The 26,585-nt window shown below is 39.0% G+C and overlaps 1 protein-coding gene across 1 annotated transcript; it reads right to left on the bottom strand.

Moving 5' to 3' along the window:
• Nucleotides 1-1,590: 1,590 nt before the first annotated feature.
• Nucleotides 1,591-19,180, bottom strand: LOC130070537 (gastrula zinc finger protein XlCGF8.2DB-like). The gene is made up of 2 exons (XM_056234963.1): nucleotides 19,042-19,180; nucleotides 1,591-2,735 (listed from the first exon to the last, which is right to left on the bottom strand). The coding sequence occupies exons 1-2, from the start codon at nucleotides 19,124-19,126 to the stop codon at nucleotides 1,960-1,962; spliced, it is 861 nt and encodes a 286-aa protein (XP_056090938.1). The 5' UTR covers nucleotides 19,127-19,180; the 3' UTR covers nucleotides 1,591-1,959.
• Between the last annotated feature and the right edge of the window lie 7,405 nt (nucleotides 19,181-26,585).

Below are 26,585 nucleotides of genomic sequence, written 5' to 3'. Positions count from 1 at the left end.
CAGAAACAATCCTTCCTAAAACGCATTAAACTTTAGTTTACAAAGACGTGAAGCTCACCGAGTGGTCAGGGGTGTTCACTGATATGCTCACACAAAAATCGCTGCAAAAGATGCTTTCCAACGGGTTTTATCGTAGTTTGGAAAGCATCTTTTGCAGCGATTTTTTGAGTGAGCATATCAGTGAACACCACTGACCACTCGGTCAGCTTCACGTCTTTGTAAACTAAAGTTTAATGCGTTTTAGGAAGGATTGTTTGCAACCATTGTGGGGGTGGGGGTGCAACCACAGAAACCGAAATTTCTCGGGACAGCATCATGTGTCCAAATTTTAATCTTAACCGTTCTATTTCATCAGAAACGATCTTGAAACAGGGCTTTAAGTGTAAAATACCGAACTTGTCCTTTAAGCTTGTTCGCTTGACGTGCAAAAACCAATGAGGTTCATTCTCGTGTTACGCAGCATAGATTTGAGATTCGGGCAAGAACTGGTTCAGCGAATTGTTTTTTGTAGCAATTTTTATGAGCTCCTCTTTTTAAAGGTGCCATAGGTGATTCTCTGCAGAATTTTTTTTTTTTATGCTGGTTGAAAGTCTCCTCATATCCTGATAGCAATCACTCTGTTAAGCAGTCTAAAAGTATTTTTATAAATATATGTTGTCTGTGGAAGCGTAGGACCATAACATGTTAATTCGTTGCGTTCGTTCCGAACGGTCCTATAGCATGTGTTCTCTGTCAGTCAATGTGTGTTTGCATATCACTGTGTAGGCTGTTCACACAGACATAAGTCATCAGCGCGTTCACATAAGCTGTGCAGACAGAACGAGAATGGCAGGCAAGCAGCAACAACCTTTCCTTCTGAACCGACACCAAGTGGCACTGGCAAAGGATTTACGATCTATATATCTTCATCGGAGCCAAGCAGAGAAATATTATTACACACTGACAAGTTTTACTAGCTAAACAAAACAAAAACTTGCTGGATCTAATTCTGTTTTTAAGCATGTATTTACGTTTGGTATTGTAGTACTGTTACTTAATGTACTATAAAGTTTTCTCACCGTTAAATGACACATTATGTATTGCAGTAATGTTGTCTCTGGTCTTCTGGGCTGTGCGCGTTCATGCTTCCAAGAGATGTGGCTTTTGACGATGATTTGCAGGGAGGGTGGGACGTACGCTTTAACTGCTTTCAGGCTAAAGTTAGCATTTTCGCCAATGTCTTACAGCACCTTTAAGTTCCGTGGACTGTCAATGGAGGAACACAAATCTCTCAGATTTCATTAAAAAATATATTTGTTTGTGTTTAGAAGATGAACAAAAAAGTCTTACAAGTTTGAAATAACATGAGGGTGAGTGAGTGATTGCATGTGATTGCGAGTTTTCACAGTGATTGCATGTGAATGGCTTCTATCCAGTGTGAGTCTTGAGGTTTGCTTTAAGTTTAAAAAGCTTGATAACATGAAACATGCTGCTCTCCAATGTGAGTTATGTGCCTCTTAAGGTGTTTCTATTCTGTGAACTTCTCCCTCACTTACGACATCTAAAACAGCTCTCTCGAGTAAATCCTTATGTTGCAATTGTGTAACTGACGTGAAACAGTGTGAACTCATGTCTGAAGACTTTCTTTTCAAGAAATGTTCTTCCCACACAGTCTGCAGGTGTAAGGACACACTTTCCAGTGTGAATTCTCATGTGGACTTCAAGGTTTCCTTTTCGGGTGGTGATTATACATATTTTCCTTTTTGGGGTGGTGATGGCACAGTGGATAAGACACATGCCTTTGGTGTGAGAGACCCGGGTTCGAATCCACTGTGAGACACCAATGTGTCCCTGAGCAAGACACTTAATCCCTAGTTGCTCCAGAGGCGTGCGACCTCTGACATATATAGCAATTGTAAGTCGCTTTGGATAAAAGCGTCAGCTAAATTAATAAATGTAAATAAAATAAATGGGTGAAACTTATTCATCACTGCAGGTCAACAGCTTTTTTCCATTGTGAATTTTCATGTGCCTTTTAAGGCTTCCTTTTTCAGTGAAACTTTTTCCACACTGTTGGCAGGCAAAAGGCTTCTCTCCAATGTGAATTCTCATGTGAACTTTAAGGTTTCCTTTTTGAGAGAAACTCTTTCCACACTGTTGGCAGGCGAAAGGCTTCTCTCCAGTGTGAATTCTCATGTGGATTTCAAGGTGTCCTGTTTCAGTGAAATTCTTTCCACACTGTTGGCAGCTGTAAGGCTTTTCTCCAGTATGAATTCTCACGTGGGCTTTAAGGCTTCCTTTTTCAGTGAAACTTTTTCCACACTGTTGGCAGGCAAAAGGCTTCTCTCCAATGTGAATTCTCATGTGAACTTTAAGGCTTCCTTTTTGAGAGAAACTCTTTCCACACTGTTGGCAGGTGTAAGGCTTCTCTCCAGTGTGAATTTTCATGTGGACTTTAAGGTGTTCATTCTGAGTGAAACTCTGTCCACACTGTTGGCAGGTGAAAGGCTTCTCTCCATTGTGAATTTTCATGTGGACTTTAAGGTTTCCACGACGACTGAAACTCTTTACACATATAAAGCAAGTTAAAGAATTTCTAGTTCCTGTCTTTTGAGCTATATTTCGTGAGGAAGTCTTTTCAGTCTGTGAGCAACTAAAATACTTTTCTCCAGTTATGAAATTAGGATGTTTCTCATGCTGCTCTTTCTCTTCATTTTCATTCAGGCTTTCACTCTCCTCTTTCAGTGGCATCAGGTCTAAGACAAGAAGAGGCATATACAAATTAACCCCAGTGTATTGGCAAAAACCAACAGAAATCAAAACATTGAGGCATTTAAAGCATCAAAGCCAACAACATTTATGCTAGATCATATACCCACTAAGCTACTGAAAGAAATGTGACCTGTAACCTCAGAAACTATTTTCAATGCTTGTAACTCTTCACAAATTTTCAGTGATTTTAGTCAGGATTTAAGCCCTATTGTATTATGATCACAGCTAAATCTCTTTCCTAGTGCAATTAAGTCTTTCAACAACATAGCATGACAATCTCCTGGATAGCTTGAGATTTATGTTGACATTTGTGGACAAGTCAAGTCAAGTCAAGTCAAATATATTTATATAGCGCTTTTCACAATACAGATTGTATCAAAGCTGCTTCACAGTATCAATCAAACCAACTTAACAGTGTTTGTTTATTATTGGAAAAAGACATCCAAGTTTGGTAGAGCTGATCAGTGGTATGATGGGTCATTTAATTTGAATATCCCCAACTGAGCAAGCCAAAGGCAATGGACAAGCAATGGTACAAGTTTAGGTCCAATCAATCCATCTGCTACCACTGTGTTAGTGTAAATGAAGAGACATCTCATCAAATCCAAGTATGGTGTGCCACAGGGCTCAGTATTAGGTCCTCTGCTTTTTTCCTTGTATATGCTTTCCCTGAGGGACATAATCATTAGATTTCACTATGTTATGCAGATGATACTCAACTTTTAGATTGCCTCACATCATGACAAAATTAGTCCATTGGAAATATGAATAATTAATTATAACTTGTTATAAATGATTATACATATTTGGATTGTAATTAACTTGTAGTAAAATTAAAATCACAATCAATTAAACTATTTGTCTAGCAAACACTCAGTATTAATTGTCTATCATCTCCTAGGAATGTCATTCTTGTGGCTGCTGGAAGGGAAACGTGTCAAATTAGCTCAAAGAGAATTATTAATTTATTTATTGGGAATTTTGAAAGAATCACTTATTTTATCGTCCAGCATTCACTTGAACGTACCGTGGTTATCAGCTCTGAAGAGGATGAATATCTAATCAATAGTGAAAACACTATATATTAGCATGGAAACATAAATCGGCAATTTAAGACACTGAATTTGTAAGCACATAACACAAGACACTTCTCTTTAAATACAAGTGAGACTTTATTGATTATTCTAACACACACAACTAATACCTAACACAAACGCACATACACATACACACACACACACACACACATTCACATGAGTTGCAGAAAGAAAGAAAGTGAGAAAAGAATGAGTTTAAGAGAGTGAAATGATATATGCACTTGAAAACCTGACTTGAACGAACCATCAATCATTAATTTAACCCTTCTACCATTTCTTAGGCGGGGTTATTACATTTTATATCAATGCACCAGCTAAGAGGCATCCCTTGCGTTTGTGTCTTCTTTGAATGGGAATTCCCTTAGTGGTCCATACTGGAGAGGGGATTTCCCAGGTTCTTTGCTTCATTGGCAGTCTCATTGTTTCCTTGAATGACGCCTTGGGAAGCCAATTAATGGAGTGTCACGTGTTTGTATGTTGTTCCTGTCTTTTGTCTGTCATGTGATCCCCTGGTTTTAGTCATGTGATCCGTTGTGTCATGTTGTAATTGGTTTATTGTTAATTGTTCACAGGTGTCCCTTGTCTTGTCATTAGTATTGTGTGTATTTAAGCCCTCTTGTTTCCCATGGCTTTGTCGAGTATTGATTGTTCCATGTCCAGAGTTTGCGCTTGCCATGTTTTTGTTATATGTTTGATTGTGTTCTTTTTTGTAAATAAATTGCATTTGGGTTCTCACCTCACTTGCCTGCATTGGACCATTCGTTACATGGAGTCTATCTCGTGGCTGAAGTTTGAAGTAGGCGAAGGTTGTAGAGTCATTGAATATAATAATAGGAGACTCAACGTAAAGAAAGGAAACTAAGTAAGAGGAAGAAAAGTAAATAAGACGAGAGTAGTTAGATGGCTTGAATGAAACTGTTAAGCCATTTTCTGCGGTGTGTCTCCTGATGCTTTGTTAGTGTTCTGAGATTTTAAACTCAAAACGCTTGTCCAGCCTCCGGGAGGATTTCTAACCAAATAGACTTTGTCTTTAGCTCAGGGTGTGACTATTCCTCCTTCTCCCCCATAAATAACATGTTATCTTACTAGGCACGTCTTAACTTTCCCGCTCTAGTAGAGTACAATTCGGACATGATTTCTATAATAAGAATTTGATACATTTTACACAGATTTCTTTCAAGTCATATTTTGTCTTACGAGCAGATGATCATACTGATAGGAAACAATAAACCCTTTCTTTCAACCATTCAATGGTCTCAGTCTCTGTGGTCTTTAAGAGATTTCAGTGAGAGATCACTCAGAGGTCTTTGGATCTCTGATTTGGATCTCTTTCGTGGGGATCAAAAAATCTCTGGCATTGACCCATGGTTTTCCTTGTGCTAGTCTAGATCTCTCGCCCTTTGGACCTTTAGTCTTGGGTTAACCTTTTATAGTTGACAAGCTCTTCCTTTAGCTATGATCATCTCTTACAAGCTTGCATGGCCATACATTATTTAGCTGTGGTTTTCCAGACTGAATAGCATTCCAAATGGCAGATCCTCTGATTTGGGGTCCTGAGTGTTGATTCGGCTCTTCATTCACAGTCTGAAGGAGTCATTGCGGTCTGATTTGCTCTCAGATCCTACACCACAGAGAATAACCATTTCTTACTGCATACAGTACTACTCTTGCTACAGGCTCTGTTTTGCAAGCAGTGACCAAATAATCAATACTCACATAAATCTCACATAACTAGTCTTAACACATACACACAATCATGGACACATGGATAAAATGGAAAGTGAAAGTGAATTTGTGAAATGAAACAATGGATATATAAGAGTCACTTAACCACCTGAACAACAATCAGCATGGGATCTACAGCTTATACTAATCCTCTGTTTGGTTTAGTTAAATGTATGATACTTGCATTGCCTTAGCCGTTGAACGAGCATCCAGATGAAGTCTCGGATGAAAGTCTTGATGGTTCAATAGGTCAATGAAGGTGAAGTTGCAATCAGGTACTTCCCGGTTGAGTAAACAGTAGCCCTGTTTACATGCCACTTTGTGACATGCGCAGATAGCTTCTTGAAAGCCCACATCCACTCTGTTTTCTCTGACGTTGGATAGTGGTCGCCCATCACCCATGACTTCGTCCATTTGCTCAGAAAAGGGGAAGTTCATAGGATCCACTCCACTCCTGATATTATGCATTTTAGCTTGGTTATACACCGACTTTAACCCTCTGGGGTCGGCAAACGCGCTGTGCTCGATTTTTTTCACATTTTTTTCGCAAAATAGACTTATGAATTCGGCTTAGGAACTCTGCCAATTTTGGTCATACAGACTTAAAAAAATATGAAAAAATAAACTGTTGAATGTCTTCTTTTTTATGTGTCCACTTACAATCGAAACAAAACATTGTGCTTTTGTAAAATAAAGAAAATAAACAGGGTGTGCTTTCTGGCTCTCCGTCTCTGTGAACTGTTTTTCTGGAGCATGTCTCTAAACTTAATACTATTCACCCAGGCATGAGCTATATATATGTGACCCGTCACGGAAACCAGGGACACAAGTCGGCAGCACAACTTGCGAGCAAAATGAGAAAGAAGCGTTTTTTTCCAAAATTGGTGATTTCCGCTTTTTTGCAGAATCTGTTAGTTGAGATCATGAAGAAGCCTCTCCATGTTTGAGATAACAGTATTGGTATATTTAAAAGCGTACATTTTGAGGTTGAAATCGGCTTGTTTTTCGGAGATTCTAGCATGCAGTAGGGGCGTGTCATTGTCTGTGTGTATTTCCATACTGAATAGCCGCCGGCGCTTTTGCCCCCGCCCCCCAACAGCGTGGCTACTTATTATGCAGCACTCTGGCCGGCTCTGTCTGATATCAAAATTCAATGAAGATCGATGCCGCAAAGATTGTCGCAGACGAGCTGAACCGTGGCAGTTACACCGAAAATGTTTTCGCCGCACTTTGTGGGCTCGGGAAACTGAACCGGAGGTATGGGCGCGGCGCGCGCGCCCTCGGTGCTTGAATACGGCGGCTCGGCTCGCTGACAGCGGTGGCTAACTGTTTCGTATGTGACGTCCCGATTGCTTTGAATGGGGAACGTTTTGTGAACAGGGAACAGACTTAATGGACTGGCAACAATCTCCATAGAACATGAACTGGCACAGAGAATCGAAATAGAGGATGCAGTTAAGACCTTTGCTGCGATGAAGGCCTGCCGTGCGCGTTTCTGAAACGTAAGTTAAGCTTTATTTGCTCCTTAGTCGTTATGTAAGATGCTGAACCTGCTGATGATATAATGTGCTTGCGGACATTTCATTTGTGTGTGTATAAACGCACATAAGAAAGTGGTGTAAAGAGATTTGCAACAGTAATCTGAGGAGGAAATATGATTATTTGGAAAATTCCTGTCATGACTGCTTAAAGAAAAATGCCAGCAGGCATTTACCTCCTGCATAAACTTTAATATTCTTGACATTTTGGGCACACGCACGTTGCGCACTATTTGCGTTATATGTAGGCCTATGGCTTATTGGTCTTTGTGTGTTGTTGCTGGTTTTGCGTTATATGTATATGGCATAATGGTCTTTGTGTGTTGTTGCTGGTAAACGTTGCAAATAGAGGGGCAGCACAATTGTTTTTCGCCTAGAGCGGCAGAAGTGCATTCGCCGGTCCTGGGGGTGAGTTTGCATTAAACATTAAAGTTTGTCGTTTTGTTTTAATTCTAAGAACAGGTACATGTTATCTCATGTTTAGTCTGTTTAGACCTTCCCATACCTACCTATTGCTATTAGCTAGCTCAGGAAAGAAAGAAAAAGCTGTAAAGCACAGGGGGAGCTTTACAGGGGGTATGGCTTATCTAAATGAGATGTAAATGAGCCCTATTGTCACTCCCAGCAGCAGAGAGAGGTGAGAACTGCACATCTTTCGAGGCGGTTTTCTCCACTTTTAGTTTTTTTGAGTGCCTAACTTCAAATGGCTACAACTTCTCCAAATATTATCAGATTTCCATGTGTTACACATCGTTGGAAAGCTTGGAGACCACACTTTCAGAATCTGTGAATAACTCAAAATGCTCCAGAACGACTTGTGTCCCTAGTTTCCGTAACTGGTCACATATCTTTATAATCATTTAAGTGTGTACTTTTAAATGATCTAATTCATAACAAAAACAAATATTCTCTGTTTATGTAATCTATATGAAAAGAGAGAGATGTCAGTCGTTCTCATATCAGCTCATTATAGCTTATTATCTTTTAATGTGATCACGCCCACGGAGAGCGCACGCTATTCAAATGCAAATGATCTGAGGCGATACATGCTAACATGTCAACGTCCTCACATCAACTCGATAAAACAACAAGTTTAATCAGATTACAGTACATTACGTCGTCTTGCAAGGCTGTGAGGAATAATCCTGGGAAATTTACCTCAGAAGTGCTGGTTTAAATTCATTTCGAGGAGCAACGGATGCATCTGAGTGAATAGTACGTTTTTAATTATTAAGTGCTTTGTTCTAAGTGCGATATGGAATAGCCTATGTAAACCGCAAAAAGACTGTTTAAATATGTATCGCGTCTGTGTGTGAATGTGTGAACAGCTTTTACCAAACTATATTGCTATACTGAGAGGAGTAAAAATTGACTGAAATATGTTGAAATAAAATATCTTTGTATAAGCAACGTATTTAACTGCAAATTGACATTTATATGCCCTAATATATCATAAAAACAATACGATCTCATGAAAGTGCGTATCTATATCTATCTACCATTTATACGCCAAAAAGTAGTTTTTGCGTGGAAACGATACGCACTGTAAGTCCCTTGGGTAGGATTAGGTGTGTGGAGTGCGTGTGTATTACACGCCATAAAGTGTGTATCACATGCACGCGTAAACTGCGTATGCACGCAAAAACAATTTTTGCCGTATGAATGGTGCGAGAAATTTAATTTGTGCTATAGATACGCACTTTCATGAGATCGGGCTAAAAACGATATGCCTATGTTACAGACGAAATATGAAAGACAACATTTCGTTGACTAGTTCTAAACAGATTATAAAGTTTTTACTGTAAAATAGACTACTGCCACATCAAATAAGCTTTTGTTCGCCAATTTCTGCTCATATGTTAAATATATATATTATGTTTTGTCAAAAATAAAGTCATCATCTAAGATGTTATTATAGTGTTGGTTCCAATGTAGGCTTTATTCAAACTAATGAATCCTTAACCTTGAAATACGTATGATAAAATGTATACTTTAGTTTTTACAAAGAAAGATTACACTTGAAATATTGTTACAATTTTAATTGTTGTTGTAATTGTAACCTCTTAATAAAATAGCAAAGAATATATTTACAAGGTAGATGTAAACAAAATATAAAAGCTCAATATAAGCCTTCTCTTTAAATTATTTTTATTGTGTTTTATTAGTGACAAATTTGGGGAGAGGATACATATCCAAAACTTTCTGAAAATACAGTATGTGAATTAAGTGCACAATTACTAGAAATTACCTTGGATATTATACAATTTGCAAGCAAAAATACAAGTGGAAAAATACTAAAAAAATTCTAGATGTTTCCAACTGTGAACCAATTTTGTAGTGTGTGTGTGTGTGTGTGTATATATATATATACAGGTCCTTCTCAAAAAAATAGCATAATGTGATAAAGTTAATTATTTTCCATAATGTAACGATAAAAATTAAACTTTCATATATTTTAGATTCATTGCACACCAACTGAAATTTTTCAGGTCTTTTATTGTTTTAATACTGATGATTTTGGCATACAGCTCATGAAAACCCAAAATTCCTGTCTCAAAAAATTAGCATATCATGAAAAGGGTCTCTAAACGAGCTATTAACCTAATCATCTGAATCAACTAATTAACTCTAAACACCTGCAAAAGATTCCTGAGGCTTTTAAAAACTCCCAGCCTGTTTCATTACTCAAAACCGCAATCATGGGTAAGACTGCCGACCTGACTGCTGTCCAGAAGGCCATCATTGACACCCTCAAGCAAGAGGGTAAGACACAGAAAGAAATTTCTGAACAAATAGGCTGTTCCCAGAGTGCTGTATCAAGGCACCTCAGTGGGAAGTCTGTGGGAAGGAAAAAGTGTGGCAAAAAACGCTGCACAATGAGAAGAGGTGACCGGACCCTGAGGAAGATTGTGGAGAAGGACCGATTCCAGAGCTTGGGGGACCTGCGGAAGCAGTGGACTGAGTCTGGAGTAGAAACATCCAGAGCCACCGTGCACAGGCGTGTGCAGGAAATGGGCTAGAGGTGCCGCATTCCCCAGGTCAAGCCACTTTTGGACCAGAAACAGCTGCAGAAGCGCCTGACCTGGGCTACAGAGAAGCAGCACTGGACTGTTGCTCAGTTTTGCATGTCATTCAGAAATCAAGGTGCCAGAGTCTGGAGGAAGACTGGGAAGAAGGAAATGCCAAAATGCCTGAAGTCCAGTGTCAAGTACCCACAGTCAGTGATGGTCTGGGGTGCCATGTCAGCTGCTGGTGTTGGTCCACTGTGTTTTATCAAGGGCAGGGTCAATGCAGCTAGCTATCAGGAGATTTTGGAGCACTTCATGCTTCCATCTGCTGAAAAGCTTTATGGAGATGAAGATTTCATTTTTCAGCAAGACCTGGCACCTGCTCACAGTGCCAAAACCACTGGTAAATGGTTTACTGACCATGGTATTACTGTGCTTAATTGGCCTGCCAGCTCTCCTGACCTGAACCCCATAGAGAATCTGTGGGATATTGTGAAGAGAAAGTTGAGAGACGCAAGACCCATCATTCTGGATGAGCTTAAGGCCGCTATCGAAGCATCCTGGGCCTCCATAACACCTCAGCAGTGCCACAGGCTGATTGCCTCCATGCCACGCCGCATTGAAGCAGTCATTTCTGCAAAAGGATTCCCGACCAAGTATTGACTATTGAGTGCATAACTGAACATAATTATTTGAAGGTTGACTTTTTTATTTTTATTAAAAACACTTCTTTTATTGGTCGGATGAAATATGCTAATTTTTTGAGACAGGAATTTTGGGTTTTCATGAGCTGTATGCCAAAATCATCAGTATTAAAAACAATAAAAGACCTGAAAAATTTCAGTTGGTGTGCAATGAATCTAAAATATATGAAAGTTTAATTTTTATCATTACATTATGGAAAATAATAAACTATCACAATATGTTAATTTTTTGAGAAGGACCTGTATATATTCTTGCATTCTTTCCTGTAGCTCAGTGACACACCTGTGTGAAAGGCTCATTATGCATCTCATTATGCAGGTCATTGTCTTCTCAGGTGTGAACACGCCTCCACGCATATTGCCTTTCCAAACAAAAATTGTCTTACAAAATTTAAATCAATGTATTGTTTTATGTGAATGATTAGGCATGATGATTTTCAGATCATTTTGAAGCAAAAAACTCTAGGCGACAACATCCATTAGTCAAAAGTCTTGTTGATACATATTTAGTGTGTTTTGTGGCCCTATTTCAGAAACTTTAAGTTTTAGTTTTTTCAATAACCATGCATAAACAATATTCTCTCAAAAATACAAACATGTACATACATGTTGCTCACATATTATGGTAGCCCTGTTTGTGCTAAATAGAGTGTAATTTCACCTGTGCCATTAATATGTTTATAAGCAACTGAAAAAAGCACAAATGTCAGGGCATGTCAAAACATCTCAAGGACCCCAAAAACACCTTAGACCCCATAGGGTTATAGTTTTCCACCAGCTGTTCAATTGTATGATCCACGCCAACTTCTTTCAGTTTCTCGTGCACTGTTTTGAAGAGGTCTTCAATTTTTATTAACGATTTTTATAATTTTTTTTACGAATTTCTAAACTTACTACCATCCAGTCGATCAAATATGTTCTGTTTTTTAATGCGTTTGTCTCAAAAGTAATCGGATCGGATTGTTTAAATGAATTTCTAGTTTGATCGGTTAATGAAAAGATTTATTCCACCCCTTTCAATCTGACTGAAATTTATATTGGTTTGAGCATTTTTATTCCGATTATTACTAGGGGTGTGCACGAATATTCGAATTTTCGATCTGTAATTATTATTCGAAAAATAAAATACTACTCAAATTTTACTACGTTGCTTTGCTGGCCGTAAATGCAGTGAATCCATGATAAATCCCAAGCACTAACTCGCAGTTATAATTAAATGCACTGGGTGGCGCTGTGGAGTGTGTCAACAAGTTGTGTGTATTTGATCACATAATAGTCACGTTTCCACTGCCGGGCCAGGGCCGAGCCGTGCTAGTGCGTGCCAGGGCCAGTCGCGTTTCCACTGTCACTTCCGGGGCTTGATCGGGGCCAACGGCCAGGATTTCTGGCCTGTCGAATACCTTGGGCCAAAGCGGGCCAGCTCGGGCTAGAGGCGTGCTCAAGGTAAAAGGCGGAGTTTATCAGTGTTATGGAACGTTATGATCTGAAGCAAGATGCACATTTCACTTTTATATATCGCGCAAAATAATCGCTGCTCGAAATGGAGAATCGCCTGTACTGGTCTGTCGAAGATACCAAAGCTCTTCTGAGCATTTGGGCAGAAGAAAGAAAGGGTACAACGTCAATTTGACGGCTGTGAAGAAACGAAGACGTTATAAAAGACATTGATGCTGAACTTTCTAAGCTAAGCATTCAGCGAGCAACGCTTCAAGTTCAGGAAAAAAAAAAGGTGCGGGCGCAGTATTGTACAAGGCGATTCAAACGCACAATGAACAAAGCGGAGCTCAGAGAAGGAACTTTCCAAATTCCATGGTTCGACTTGATGGACGGTGTGCCGGGTCACAGTCCCTCTGTTAGTGGCGACTCGCGAGACAATCTGGACACTATTGCAGGCTGCAGCCACGGCCGGTGAGTTAATATACATGCTATCTTCCTAACTTAAAAAATAAATAAATTCATAATACCCGCTGAAATGGGTTGGGTTGTATGACGTTTGATCCAGAAAGGCGGGTTAGGGGCGGGGTTTAGGGCAGCGCTGCGGGGCTACTGGCCCGCCAGTGGAAACGCAAGCCCAGTGCTTGAGGCCCGAGGCCACTGGCTCGGCTCGCTGTTAGCCCTGGCCCGGCAGTGGAAACGCGGCTAATGTTGTCGTCTGCCTCGCGAAGTTTGGAATTACTTGAAAATGATCTTACTAAATGGAATTACTTTTGATCAAATTAATTAATTAATCTGAGTTATAATATCATCACCACAATGAGAAATCACATGAAATCCAAACAGTCGAATGAGTAAAGACAGCACTGCATTCACGACTGCAGGTAACGTTAAGCGCAGCTGGACCCCGCGTGATCGGAGATGATAACTTATCTAATAGCAAAATGATTTTGAGACATATACTTCCTTTAAGTTTCATTGAGGGAGACAGGTTTAAGAACAGAAAACGCAAAGTGCTGTTAGAAACACTGTTATCTCTGTGTCTCTGAAGCGTCTGTCAGCAAAGCGCCTTTTCTCACTCAAGCATAAATTGCTGGCGGCGCCCCTGCATGTGGATATTGTTTTTCTCAACATAAACGTCAAACAATATAAACACGATAATCATATGCTGACTCGAGTGTGTGTACGTTCTGTACGATATCTGGCGCAATCTGCTTTATTAGGCGTTTTTTTCCGTTCACGCTGCTTGAGCATGCTTTTATTAATGCTTTTGTTTTTTATATTTTTTGTTTACACATAGGCCTACTGTTTAATGTTTTCAACTAAAAGAAAACTTTAACATATACTGTAAGCTTGTTGTGTATATTGCCTAATCGTAAACTTTTTCAGAAATGGTGACAAAAACGTAAAAAAAATTTAACTTAAAAAATAACGTCTTTTTCGTTAAAGGGTTATAATAATAATAATAATAATAAAACTATTACAGACTCACCGGTCCAGATAAAACAAACAAGACAGTACACACAATACAATACAATATAATAAAAAACAAAACAAAAAACAAATACAACTTCAGAGGAGACAACTATACCAATGCTTCCATAGCTTGGACTTATACCGTGTAGTGCTAAACTTGATATTGGTCAATGCCACAATTATATAATTCTCTGAGTTATTCAGCCGACATATAAACTTGTACATAACATTTCTCAATGTGGCTTGCAGAGTATTAACACCTGCAGCCACAAACATCTCACTGGCACTACACCAGCGTGTTCTTCTCAGCAGAATTCTCAGTGCATCGTTGTAAGCTACCTGAAGTTTATGCAAGCTAGCTTTGCTGAAACTAGACCACAAGTGGGCATTGTGGAGAGGAGTGCAGTAAGCTCTGAACAAAGCAACTTTCACTCTATCTGTGCACCCACCAAACTTACGAGCCAAACTATTCGCCTGAGCATATATAGAGCGGCATTGCCTATAAACGTCAAGGTCATCCTTCAACTGGTCTGTAATGAGATGCCCAAGATACTTATATTTGCTCAAAACTATCAAGGTATTACCTGCCAATTTAAAAGGAGGAAACATTTGACATTTATCCTCCTTTGTTCTACAAATCATCACCGCACTCTTGTCTGTATTAAATTTTATGTCATGAACAGTTCCATAGTCAGAGCAAACATTAAGAAGCTGTTGAAGACCAGCACTGCTAGGACTGAAGACCACAAGGTCATCTGCATACATAATATGATTCACTAGAGTGTTACCTATCATACACCCAGTGTTACACAAATTCAAGCAGACAGAGAGCTCATCGACATACAAGTTAAAAAGAATAGGGGAGAGGATTCCACCTTGTCTGACCCCATTCCTGACCCCAAAAGGGGCAGAAACACAGTGGCCCCATTTTATAAACATAGACTGGTTGGCATACCAGTAGGTCAAACGCTTTTGAAGCATCAATAAAACTCATTAAAACTGAGGAGTTCTTATCTCTATACATATTAACAATTTCCTTTAAGGAATATATGGCCATATCTGTGCCATGTTTTGGTTTAAAACCAAATTGGTTGTCAGTAGAGGGGATAATGTCCACAATTCTGCTCAACAGGATGCTTTCAAAAACTTTAGACAATACACTGGCAAGGGCTATTGGTCTGTAGTTATCAGAGCAACCAACCTTACCAGACTTATCCTTGATCACCGGCACAAGCAAGACAGATATCATTGTATCCGGTAGGAAGCCATGAATTAAAAAAGAATTAAAACAAATACCAAGAAGGGGGGCTAACCTCATGCTGGCATATTTAATGTGCTCAGCAGTGATGTGATCCAACCCACTTGCTTTATTATCTGCTAACTTATTTATTGTGCATGATACCTCATGTGAAAAAATTGCCTTAAAGTCAACACACTTAATATTGTCAGACATATAAATATCACTTTTAACACAATTAAACAAGGTCCTGTAGTGCTGTCTCCACATCTCAGCAATATTCTCAACACCCGAGATACCATCTACAGTGCACGGGGGTGGTATACTACATTTGTTAAGACCCTTTACCTCCTTCCAAAATTCAATAGTGTGGTTATCCATTACCTTCTCGGCCATAGATTCTGCCCTCATAGCTTGCTCATTTTTATCAATAAATCTAACAGCATATTTATACGCTGCATTAGCATTTTTCTTTTGTTCAAACAGCGGCCCTTGCCTTGGTCTACCAGCCAACACCCATGATTTAAACGCTAACTTAGCTTCCTCATGATATCCGGCCACATACTTATTCCAGCCAGGCCTCATTTTACCCCTTTTGTTTTTCCGTTTAAAATAGGGTCTACTGCTTTCATACAGGGCTCTCACAACATGATCATATAGTGAGGAGATTTCCTCCCTGTGCTTCCAGATATTACAGGTAGGATCACTACACCTAATTGCATCACTGGGAAGACTGATTTTACTCAGCAATCTATTTGTATCAGCATAATAACCAGCAATATCCTCCCTTGAAAGGGCAGACCAATCCAAAAATTCAGTATTACAATCAGAACTATCACAAGAGAGCATTGGAATATCCTCAACATTTATCAATATAAGCACAGGCATATGATCATAGGTGGCTGCCCCATACAAAATGTCCATACCCACTATAGATGAGTGTGCATCATCTGTGCTGATACAGTGATCCAACCACGAGGCTGTATGCCAAGCCTCACTTATATAAGTATAAGTATTTGAGGGTAGAAACTCTTGACTTGATAGCTTTAGACTATTATCCTGACAAAACTGGATCATATGATTAGCAAACAGTGAATTTCTGTCCGCAATGTCAGCATTCATATCCCCAATTACATAAATACAAGAAGTATTACTACACTGAATAAAAGAATAAATAAAAGCAAGCCTATTAAGATATTCGGCTTCATTCTGAATACATTCATATGGTGTATAAACATTTAGTATGATGAGCTCCCTGCCACTGTAACTGAGCTGAACACCAATACACCAGTCTACATCAAGCCTAAGGACATTGACAAGTAAGTCAAGTCTCTTATTCCACAGAATGGCCACACCCCCAGGTATTCTACCCCTGATTATTCTCGAGCTAAGATCAGTTGTTGATTCCCCTGCACCGTGAAAATTGACATCAAGAATGTTTAATTTTGACAAGTCTTGCTTTGCCAGAAACGTCTCTTGTAAGCACAAAATGTCACAATTTTCCAAGAGATTGTCAATAACCAAACGACGAGCCCTGTCACCTGCGCCCTGGCCCAGACGCAGGCCTCGACAATTGTAGGACAAAACACGAAGAGGACCAGTCATATGAGTGAACTAGTAAGTGCTCACAGCACCAGTAGACCCACTTCTCAACTCAGCAGACAAAACAGCGTTAGTCAAGACAGCCGTAACTCCGGTAGCACCCACCCGGCGCGGCTCATAATATCGGCGGACAAATGCCCCGTCCGGCCAGAGCTCCGGATTGTACATTTCTCTGACCTCTTGACACTCCGCAGAAACTTTAAAAGAGCTATATCTGCCGTTGACATTACCGATCCGGTTGCATGACACCACACGTCCAAGCTTTTCACCAAGATAACCGGAGAGAGCTTCCGGATCCAGATCAGGAGCGAACTTAGAAGCAAACACACTCACCAGCTTGGTCTTGACAGTTCTGATGTTACCTGCAGCTCTAGTCCCAACAACAGACGTGCCTGATTTCTTCTTCTTCGGCCCAGAGATGACTGTGCGCACCCCGGGTTTGGCACCAGCGTGCACTGGGCCATGTTGTCCTCCCTTTTTAACAATCTGGCTCCACTTGGGCGAGCCAGGTAGAGCAGTTAAGCCTGCCGGGATTCCCGTGGGTGGAGCCCCTTCCAGGCCATGAGCTGGATCACCAGACTCAGCCCCCATTCCATCACGCAACGCCAGTCCACCCGTTGAGACACGTCTGAGCGCCGAGTCGTCCGGGCCGGCAGCACCTCCACCCAAGGCCATAGACACCTGGCCACCCCCAGAATCCAGGTCAGATGCTTCCAAAGCACCCACTCGCCGATTAATATCCTTAGTAACTTCCCGCAGATCCTCAGACACGTTCACCTGCAGCTGCATTACGCGCTTCAGGGCGCATACCTCAGATGCCAGCTGCTCCACTTTCCCGAGTAGACACGAGACATCCATGCTGGAAAAAGTTACCGGAGGCAGCTCTTCCAAATAGTGGGAGACAAATCTGGGTATATTCTCACCACACTCATTCAACACTTTGAGGCAGCTTTTTATGTTGTTAATGTCCTTCTGCGATCCTTTATGGGCAACGTTGCGCTGCGTGGTAGTGCAGAGATCAAACAAAACTTTCTTGGAAGACTCTATCCACTCTGAGTCAAATGTGTTTGTAGCCAGCAAAACAATCTCATCTTGATTCATTGTCTTCATTTTAACAGCAAGAAAGTTAAGCAACTCATCCTCAACAATGATCTTGCCATCCATAGTTCTATATATATCTGGTTTTAAACGCGGACGGCTAAGAATTCGAGCCGCCGCACCCAGACCCACAGAATCCGCCATTGTAATCAATGTGTTCTGAAGATGAACGAAAGTCTTACGGGGTTGGAACAACATGAGGGAGAGTAATTACTGACAGAATTTTCTTTTTTGGGTGAACTAACCCTTTAAACGTCATTTAAATAAACGAATATTCGATTTTTATGAGCCCGAATATTCGAATGTAATATTTTTGAAAAATGCCCATCCCTAATTATAACCAGTTTAAAAGTCCGATCTGAATGAAATTGCTAAACGGGTTAGTTTTGTAAACTGTAAACGGGGCTACTGACAAACTTCAGCAAGGTTAGTCTGACCCGGAGAGTCTCCTGGGTTGAAAGTTACAACAAAGCTAATTTTTTTTTTTTTTTTTTTCACCTGACCACATAACCCGTCCCGTTTGAAGTTCCAGTTACATTCAGTCAGTTACACTTCAAACGTTTTATGGTCTATAGATGAAACAAAAACAAAAAAAAAGAGCAAACACTTAAGTTGGGTTTTGGTGCACACACAGGGATAAAAAAGTACCCCATGTGTAAAATGAAATACTCTGCTGGACATATTGTTCAGATGCATGGCATCATGGATTCGATAAATACCAACAGATAAAAAATCTAAACCTGACAACTTCTGCTAGAAATCTTATAACGGGCCATGTTTGGATCTTCCAACAGAACAGTGATCCAAAAACAAACCTCAAAATCAAAACAAAAATGGATCACTGAGCACAAAACCAAGCTCCTGCAATGGCCATCCCAGCCCCCAGTCCTGGACCCTGTAGAAGATGAGTGGGCTGAACTGAAGAGAAGAAGCGCCAACATGAACATGTGAATCTGAAGGATCTGGAGAGATTCTGTATGGAGGAATGGTCCCTGATTTCTTGTCAGGGGGTCTCTTGTCCAAACTCATCAGGCATGATAAAAATAAATGCTTTTTTTAGATACTGTTGCATAATAAGGTAATATAAATAAAATCTTTTCATTGTGTAAAATTAATCTGAACTGAAAACACGAGAATTGTTTTTCCTAATTTGATGCGTGGTGTCGTAATAACAAATGCCCAAGGTGAAAGCAGGATCGTCTCAGGACGAAGCAGCATTAGTATTTGTCTGGTCATGTGATCTCAACATGTCTGTTCACACTCAGTGTCAAATATAACCGCATTAATTAGGACACTCTTCAGAAATATCACTAATTTCTGTAGAGCTGGATATTTTAATAAGGATCAAATGACTTTGAAAATGAGACCAACCTGTTTGTTCTTCAGTATCTTCATGTTTCACACTGAATGTTTCTTCAATCTTCAAGTCTTCACTCTCCTCTTTTATAAACGCCATCTTTATAATAGTCACGTGGATCTCAGGCGCTTCACCAGGAGTTTTTCTGTGTGTTTGTCCTGTTTAAGAAGAGAATAATTAACAGAAATCAATCAGCTCTAGTTCAGTGCACTGGTAAGAGACTCAGTTAGAGTGAGAGTTAATGGACTTGAAGAGTTAATGAGTTAATAAAAGAATGCAAACTTCGGACATTTCATATTTAGCTAGTTATTGTTTTCATTTGATATTTAATGATTTGTAGATTACATATAATAGACAAATGTAATAAATACATATTACTTAAAAGATGAAGCTTTCATGAAAAGAAACATTTGCAATTGATTTGCGACGTGACGGTGACGTCAGCGCGCGCTGTTTCGAGCGCTACAAATGAATCATTTAGTGAGTTGGTTCAAACGACTCGTTTCGAATTGCTCATTTTCTCTCCTTCACCACTAACCAGTGTGTGAATTAGTGTTTACGATGAGCTGATTCACGAAATAGGGAGCGAAATGAGACGCACTCTTTCTGTTGCTCACGTGGGGATGAGCTTTACTCACAAAAATATCCTTCATCAATGTTAGATAAAACACTACAATGTTACATTCAATAATAAATAGTTAGTTTTGCAGTTCTTGTAATAACTAGAAATTTTCATTAACGGTTTGCATTAAGTAAAACAATTAAAATGCTTAAAACACAAACCTGTCTTCAGCCGAATCACAACAGTGGCAGGAGCTCGGCGCACCGTTAAGACGTCACATCGGATTACCAAAACAAAAGTCCTGTTCACAACTTCACACGCTAAAATCTCTAAAGTGCATGGAAATGTGCAAAAAAACAAACAAACATACAAATAATAGAACACGTCAGAGCATTCAGATTTAAATTCTTGGTAAAATATATATTTACATGCATGTGATCTGCTAAAAAGAACTATTAATTTTGTACCACAAGAGTTTGTACCACATCTATGTGAAATTCTGTGTAATAGACAAAACAGTAATGTTTGAGTGTAGAAACCATTTATTTCATTGTAGAGTGTAGAAAATGTTGAGTGTTTTATTATTTCATTGGTCGGGGACCTTTTTTTTTAACAATACCAACCTTTTTTTAATTATTATTTCATTTTTGTTTGAAGCATTACTTGATACAAAAAAACAAAAAAATTTACTATTATATTATAAACATGTGTGAGTTTGTGTCTCTCTGATTTATTTTCCTTGATGTTTTTTTTTTTTTTTTTTACTTATATTTAGTTATATAAATACACACACACACGCACACACACACAATATTTTTAAATAATTCAGCTAGAACCGGCTGTGTCGTCGCCGACACATTCCAGCAAGCTGTATTCAATTTACCGTAACTCTTCAACCAGTACTCTGGGACTTTAAATGAGCTAGATTGAAACTTCAAGTTCTCTTGTTTAAAATGATAAATGGCACTTGATGCTGACTTCTAGAATCACACACTTCACTTACTCTCTCTTTCTCACTTACACACACACACACACACACATCTTCACACAGACAAACTCTCTCTCTCTCTCTCTCTCTCTCTCTCACAAACACAAAATCTCTCTCTCACACACACACACACACACACACACACACATCTTCACACAGACAAACTCTCTCTCTCTCTCACAAACACAAAATCTCTCTCTCACACACACACACACACACACTCTGTCAACGAATGTGTTCACAAATATTTGACATTGAAAGCCCCTAACCTCACCTGTCCATCTATCTACAGGATTTCTTATTGCTGTAATAAATCAAAGGAGCAAAATCCTGCAACACGAGGACACTATTATATATTATATATATTATATATACTGCTTTGGCCACTTGTGAGCAAAATGCCATATGTTATAAAATTAAAAATATCAGTATCAGCATTTATGATCACGTTAATTATAGTTAAGGTCATAAATATCATGGTGCAAAATAATAATGTTTTAAATAAGAAGGCTGAATTTATTTGATCAAAAATACAGTAAATCCCTAATGTATCGAAATATTACATTTTAAAATAACGTTTTTGCACTATAATATATATATATATATATATATATAAAATTATTCCTGTGATCAAAGCTGAAATTTCAGCTTCATTACTCCAGTAATGTCTTCAGTGTCACATGATCCTTCAGAAATCATTACTAATATGCTAGTTTGCTGATCCCAATCTCCCAGATGATGAGCTCCTCTCTAATGGTGAACACCTTGGTCCAGTACCATTTGTGTTTGTAGGAGATTAAGCATTTCCTCTTCTAGAACATCTTCTGAGACACACAAACACACAACAGGTCAACTACCCTTCAGTTTCAGTTTCTCTGAGCTCATGCAGTCAAGCACATCCCTTCTACGGTGTAGTGTCTAGAAACCACTCAGTTTTAGCATGCCTGGTACTGCCTGCTTCCCAGGAAAGATGTCACCTTGATGCCATTAAATGTCTCTGTAGAATCCCAATATTTGCCTCCATGTCAGTGGTACCTTCACTCACATGCAAGTCACTCATGCCGTTTGCACTGATGCACTTACATACAATGACAGATTTGCTCAGTTTGCTTTTGCGCTGATGAAAGTCTGGATGGTCCTTTTTGACTTTCAGACTGAGAACTTAAAGTCAGTTTTCCCCAAAACAAGCTGAAATGTGGACTCATCTGACCACAGTACAGACTTCCACTGTTTTGAAGAATCTGATATGATCACGGCTCCAGAGAACTGGGCAGCATCTCTGCATTGAACAGAAGTATAGTTTAAATACAAATATTCAAGTGGGATTTCTTGATGCAGCGGCAGAGACCTTTTCAACGTAATTGCGTATTACGTGACGTCACGAACGCGCATCACAGAACAGAGCAAGGCGAGCATTTGTGCTTATAAAACTTAAACTTTTTTATTTATTTTTTAAATGACCGATCGTTTCGCTAGATAAGACCATTATTCATCGTCTGGTATCGTTTAAAGCCCTTTGAAGCTGCACTGAAACGGTCATTTGGACCTTGAACCGTTTGGACCCCATTGAAGTCTATTATACGGAGAAAAATCCTGGAATGTTTTCATCAAAAACCTTCATTTCTTTTCGACTGAAGAAAGACATGGACATCTTGGATGACGTGGGGGTGAGTAAATTATGTTGTAAAGTTTTTATTGAGCATATATATATCTTATACAGTTTTCAATCAACAGTACGAGAGAGGCTCAAATATTTTTATATAACTGTACATATAAACAAAAACAAACAGAGCGGAAGTAGAATACAGTTTTGTAGTAGGAAGTACAATAATAATTAAAGCTGCAAGCAGCATTTAGCGGTGTTCAAGCAGTTAAGGCCTTTAAGGCCGTTAAGCACAAAAGCATCAAAAGACATTAAGTTTTATGTAGCAAGCATTTAACCATTGACATCATAGATGGAATAGACCATGTTTTAGCATGATTTACCATGATATACCAAATTTAGTGTGATTTTTCATGATCTACCATGTTCCAGTATGATTTACCATGAATCTAGCATGATTTAACATAGTTTACCATGATTTACCATGTTATAGGATGATTTACCATGATATACCACATTCTAGAATGATTTACCAGGATTGTAGCATGATTTACCATGATTCATCACATTGCTAGCATGATTTGCCATGATACACCATGTAATAGTATTTTTTACTATGATTTACCATGTTTCTATGGTGATTTACCATGATTTACCACATTGCTGCATTGATGTGAAGTGCCAATAAAAATGAAGTGATAAACTCTGACAAAAAATGATTGTGTTATAATAGTTAACATGGAAAAACTGGTTTGCTTTAGTGCTTTGATTTACTGTTGAAAATCAAGTGTGTCAAAATGAGAGTGAGCCAATAAGTGGTCTTCTACTGCCCTCTGCTGGCCATTCTACTTATTAATAAAGTGTTTTCACAGGTGCTTTTGCACTCATATGTAGACATTTGCTCACACACACACACAAAGTCATTATGAAAATATATTTTAATGGTCTATAAGCATTTAATGTCTTTGCAAGCTATTAATCAGATTATTCAGAATTTATTCAGAAACATGGGACTACACACACACACACATTCTATTGTAGATTAAACTGTCTCATTCAGGGTTCACATTTGTCAATGTGACAATGAATTTTGACTAAATGTGATTGTAAATGTTAAAATGAATTATAGAACAATGATAGTCAGCATTATGACAAAATTACTATTTTAAACAGCAGGGGGCAGTAAAACACCACTTATTGGCTTAATATGCCACTATATTCATATCATTTTCACCTTTTAAACTGTTATAGAGGCAAATTTTGTCCGATCTGTCTAAAATTTGTCAAGCTTGTTTAGAGTGATATGTCCTGACCTTTTTTTAAGAAGATCTGAGCATTCATTGAAGAGATATAGGTTTTTGGGGACATTTGGTCAAGGCTACATATTGAAGTGACCCTATTATAGCCATCCAAATTAAGAAGTTATACCTTTTCTGATCATTATTGATCTAGAGAGTCCAGAGAATTGTACTGCACTGGTTTTAAACATTATGATATGAAAAGTATACGATCATAGATGGAAAAGAAAATTTACAGCCAATACAGGCAATTTACCATAGGAAATGTATGGTTTTAAAGCTTTTTAACAGTTATAGCGCCACCTATGGTCCGATCTCCATCAAACTTTGCATGCTTGTTCATGATGTTATATCACATATGCTTACCAATTTTTGTGAAGTTCTGAGTTTTTATTTATGATTTATAGGCTTTTGAGTGTATTTTGACACGCCCCTTTTCTTAATGACCCTGTTATAGCGAACCAAAGGGCAAAGTTCAACTTTTTTTTGATAATTATTTATCTAGAGAGTCCAGAGAATTGTCCTAGACTAGTTTGGTTCCGATCGGGCGAAAAACCAGGGACTAGTTCGCAAAAGTATGTTTAGGACAAAATTGGCCATAACAAATTTTTTGCTCAAATCGAGAATCCGAGATATACATCTTGTCCGTCTTGAGCCAAGGAACACAGTGGTGTACAAATCTTGATTCTAGGTCATACGGTCGATGAGTTATGGGCAATTTAGTACTTTTGGTTGCTGTAGCGCCACCTATGGGCCAATCAGGGTCATACTCTGATAGGTTCTCCCCAAACTGAGGCCCTAGCACCTGGCCAGGTTTCAAGTCTCTAGGCCTTACGGTTTGGGCTGCACGATGCGTTTTAGGTTTTTTTTTTTTTTCAAATAGCAATTACAATAGGTTTTCAGCACTTCGTGCTTGAACACCTAATAATAGGCGACCTTTTTGACAGTTATAGCGCCACCTATGGTCCGATCTCCATGAAACTCTGCATGCTTCTTCACCATGTCATGACACATGTGCTCATCAATTTTTGTGAAGTTCTGAGTTTTTATTTATGATTTATAGGCTTTTGAGTGTATTTTGACACGCCCCCTTTTCTAAATGACCCTGTTACAGTGAACCAAAGGGCAAAGTTCAACTTTTTTTTGATAATTATTGATCTAGAGAGTCCATAGAATTGTCCTAGACTGGTCTGGTTCCGATCAGGCAAAAAACCAGAGACTAGTTCGCAAAAGTAGGTTTTGGACAAAATTGTCCATAACAAATTTTTTGCTCAAATCGAGAATCCGAGATATACATCTTGTCCGTCTTGAGCCAAGGAACACAGTGGTGTACAAATCTTGATTCTAGGTCATACGGTCGATGAGTTATGGGCAATTTAGTACTTTTGGTTGCTGTAGCGCCACCTATGGGCCAATCAGGGTCATACTCTGATAGGTTCTCCCCAAACTGAGGCCCTAGCACCTGGCCAGGTTTCAAGTCTCTAGGCCTTACGGTTTGGGCTGCACGATGCGTTTTAGGTTTTTTTTTTTTTTCAAATAGCAATTACAATAGGTTTTCAGCACTTCGTGCTTGAACACCTAATAATAGGCGACCTTTTTGACAGTTATAGCGCCACCTATGGTCCGATCTCCATGAAACTCTGCATGCTTCTTCACCATGTCATGACACATGTGCTCATCAATTTTTGTGAAGTTCTGAGTTTTTATTTATGATTTATAGGCTTTTGAGTGTATTTTGACACGCCCCCTTTTCTAAATGACCCTGTTACAGTGAACCAAAGGGCAAAGTTCAACTTTTTTTTGATAATTATTGATCTAGAGAGTCCATAGAATTGTCCTAGACTGGTCTGGTTCCGATCAGGCAAAAAACCAGAGACTAGTTCGCAAAAGTAGGTTTTGGACAAAATTGTCCATAACAAATTTTTTGCTCAAATCGAGAATCCGAGATATACATCTTGTCCGTCTTGAGCCAAGGAACACAGTGGTGTACAAATCTTGATTCTAGGTCATACGGTCGATGAGTTATGGGCAATTTAGTACTTTTGGTTGCTGTAGCGCCACCTATGGGCCAATCAGGGTCATACTCTGATAGGTTCTCCCCAAACTGAGGCCCTAGCACCTGGCCAGGTTTCAAGTCTCTAGGCCTTACGGTTTGGGCTGCACGATGCGTTTTAGTTTTTTTTTTTTTTTTCAAATAGCAATTACAATAGGTTTTCAGCACTTCGTGCTTGAACACCTAATTAATATGAATAAAGTGAAAGGAAATAAGTATTTATACAGATATTGATTGTAAGAAGTCTATAAAGGGTTGCCAAATCTTATGAAAACCTGCAAGATTGTCCTTCAACAAATATCAAATTTTTTCCAAATGTAAAGTATTGGACATATCTCGAAGCCACATTTTGTCATTGGGTATTGCTGGTCCTTTCCATGACATCAGGAGTAACTTTTTTGCAGTAATAAGAGAGTAGGAAATGAACCGCTGCTGGGCTGAAGTCAATTTTCTAAAAAACTGTGATGTGCCAAGGATAATCAACAATGGTTCCGGTGATAATGTAATCTTAAAAATTCTTGATAGTACATTAAATACATCAGACCAGTAAGTGGCAACTTTAGGACAAGAAAAAAAAGCATGAAAAACTGTTGCATTGAGGGACTGACATTTATCACAGTTTGATAAAGCGTTCGGGAAAATGCTGTGAATCTTTACTTTTGAAAAATGAAGCCTATGTATAATTTTGAACTGTATAAGACAATGTCTCGTATTATTGGAGCAGGAGTGTATGTATTCCAGAGATTCTTCCCAGATGTCATTAGGAATATGGATACCCATGTCCTTCTCCCAACTATCTTTATATTTGTTGGACGAGGGGGAAGACATTGTTTGTAGTTTGTTATATATATTAGAGATAAATGTATCTTTATATGGGGGTATAGTGAAACATTCATCTAGCATAGACTGTGGTTGTGTCTTGAAACCTGGCATGAGTTTTCGGATGTAGTCTCTGACCTGTAGGTATCTAAAGAAATTATTGCTATGTAGTTTGAACTTTGTCTGCAGTTGTGCAAAGGAAGCAAATTTACCCTCAGTATACAGATCACGAATA

Source organism: Rhinichthys klamathensis, unplaced genomic scaffold (assembly GCF_029890125.1).
Source record: "Rhinichthys klamathensis goyatoka isolate OS25496 unplaced genomic scaffold, OSU_Roscu_1.1 h1tg000018l_1, whole genome shotgun sequence".
NCBI classification, from domain to species: Eukaryota; Metazoa; Chordata; class Actinopteri; order Cypriniformes; family Leuciscidae; genus Rhinichthys; species Rhinichthys klamathensis.
Note: the sequence above shows the minus strand (reverse complement) of the source record. Positions and strands in the feature narration are given on the sequence as shown.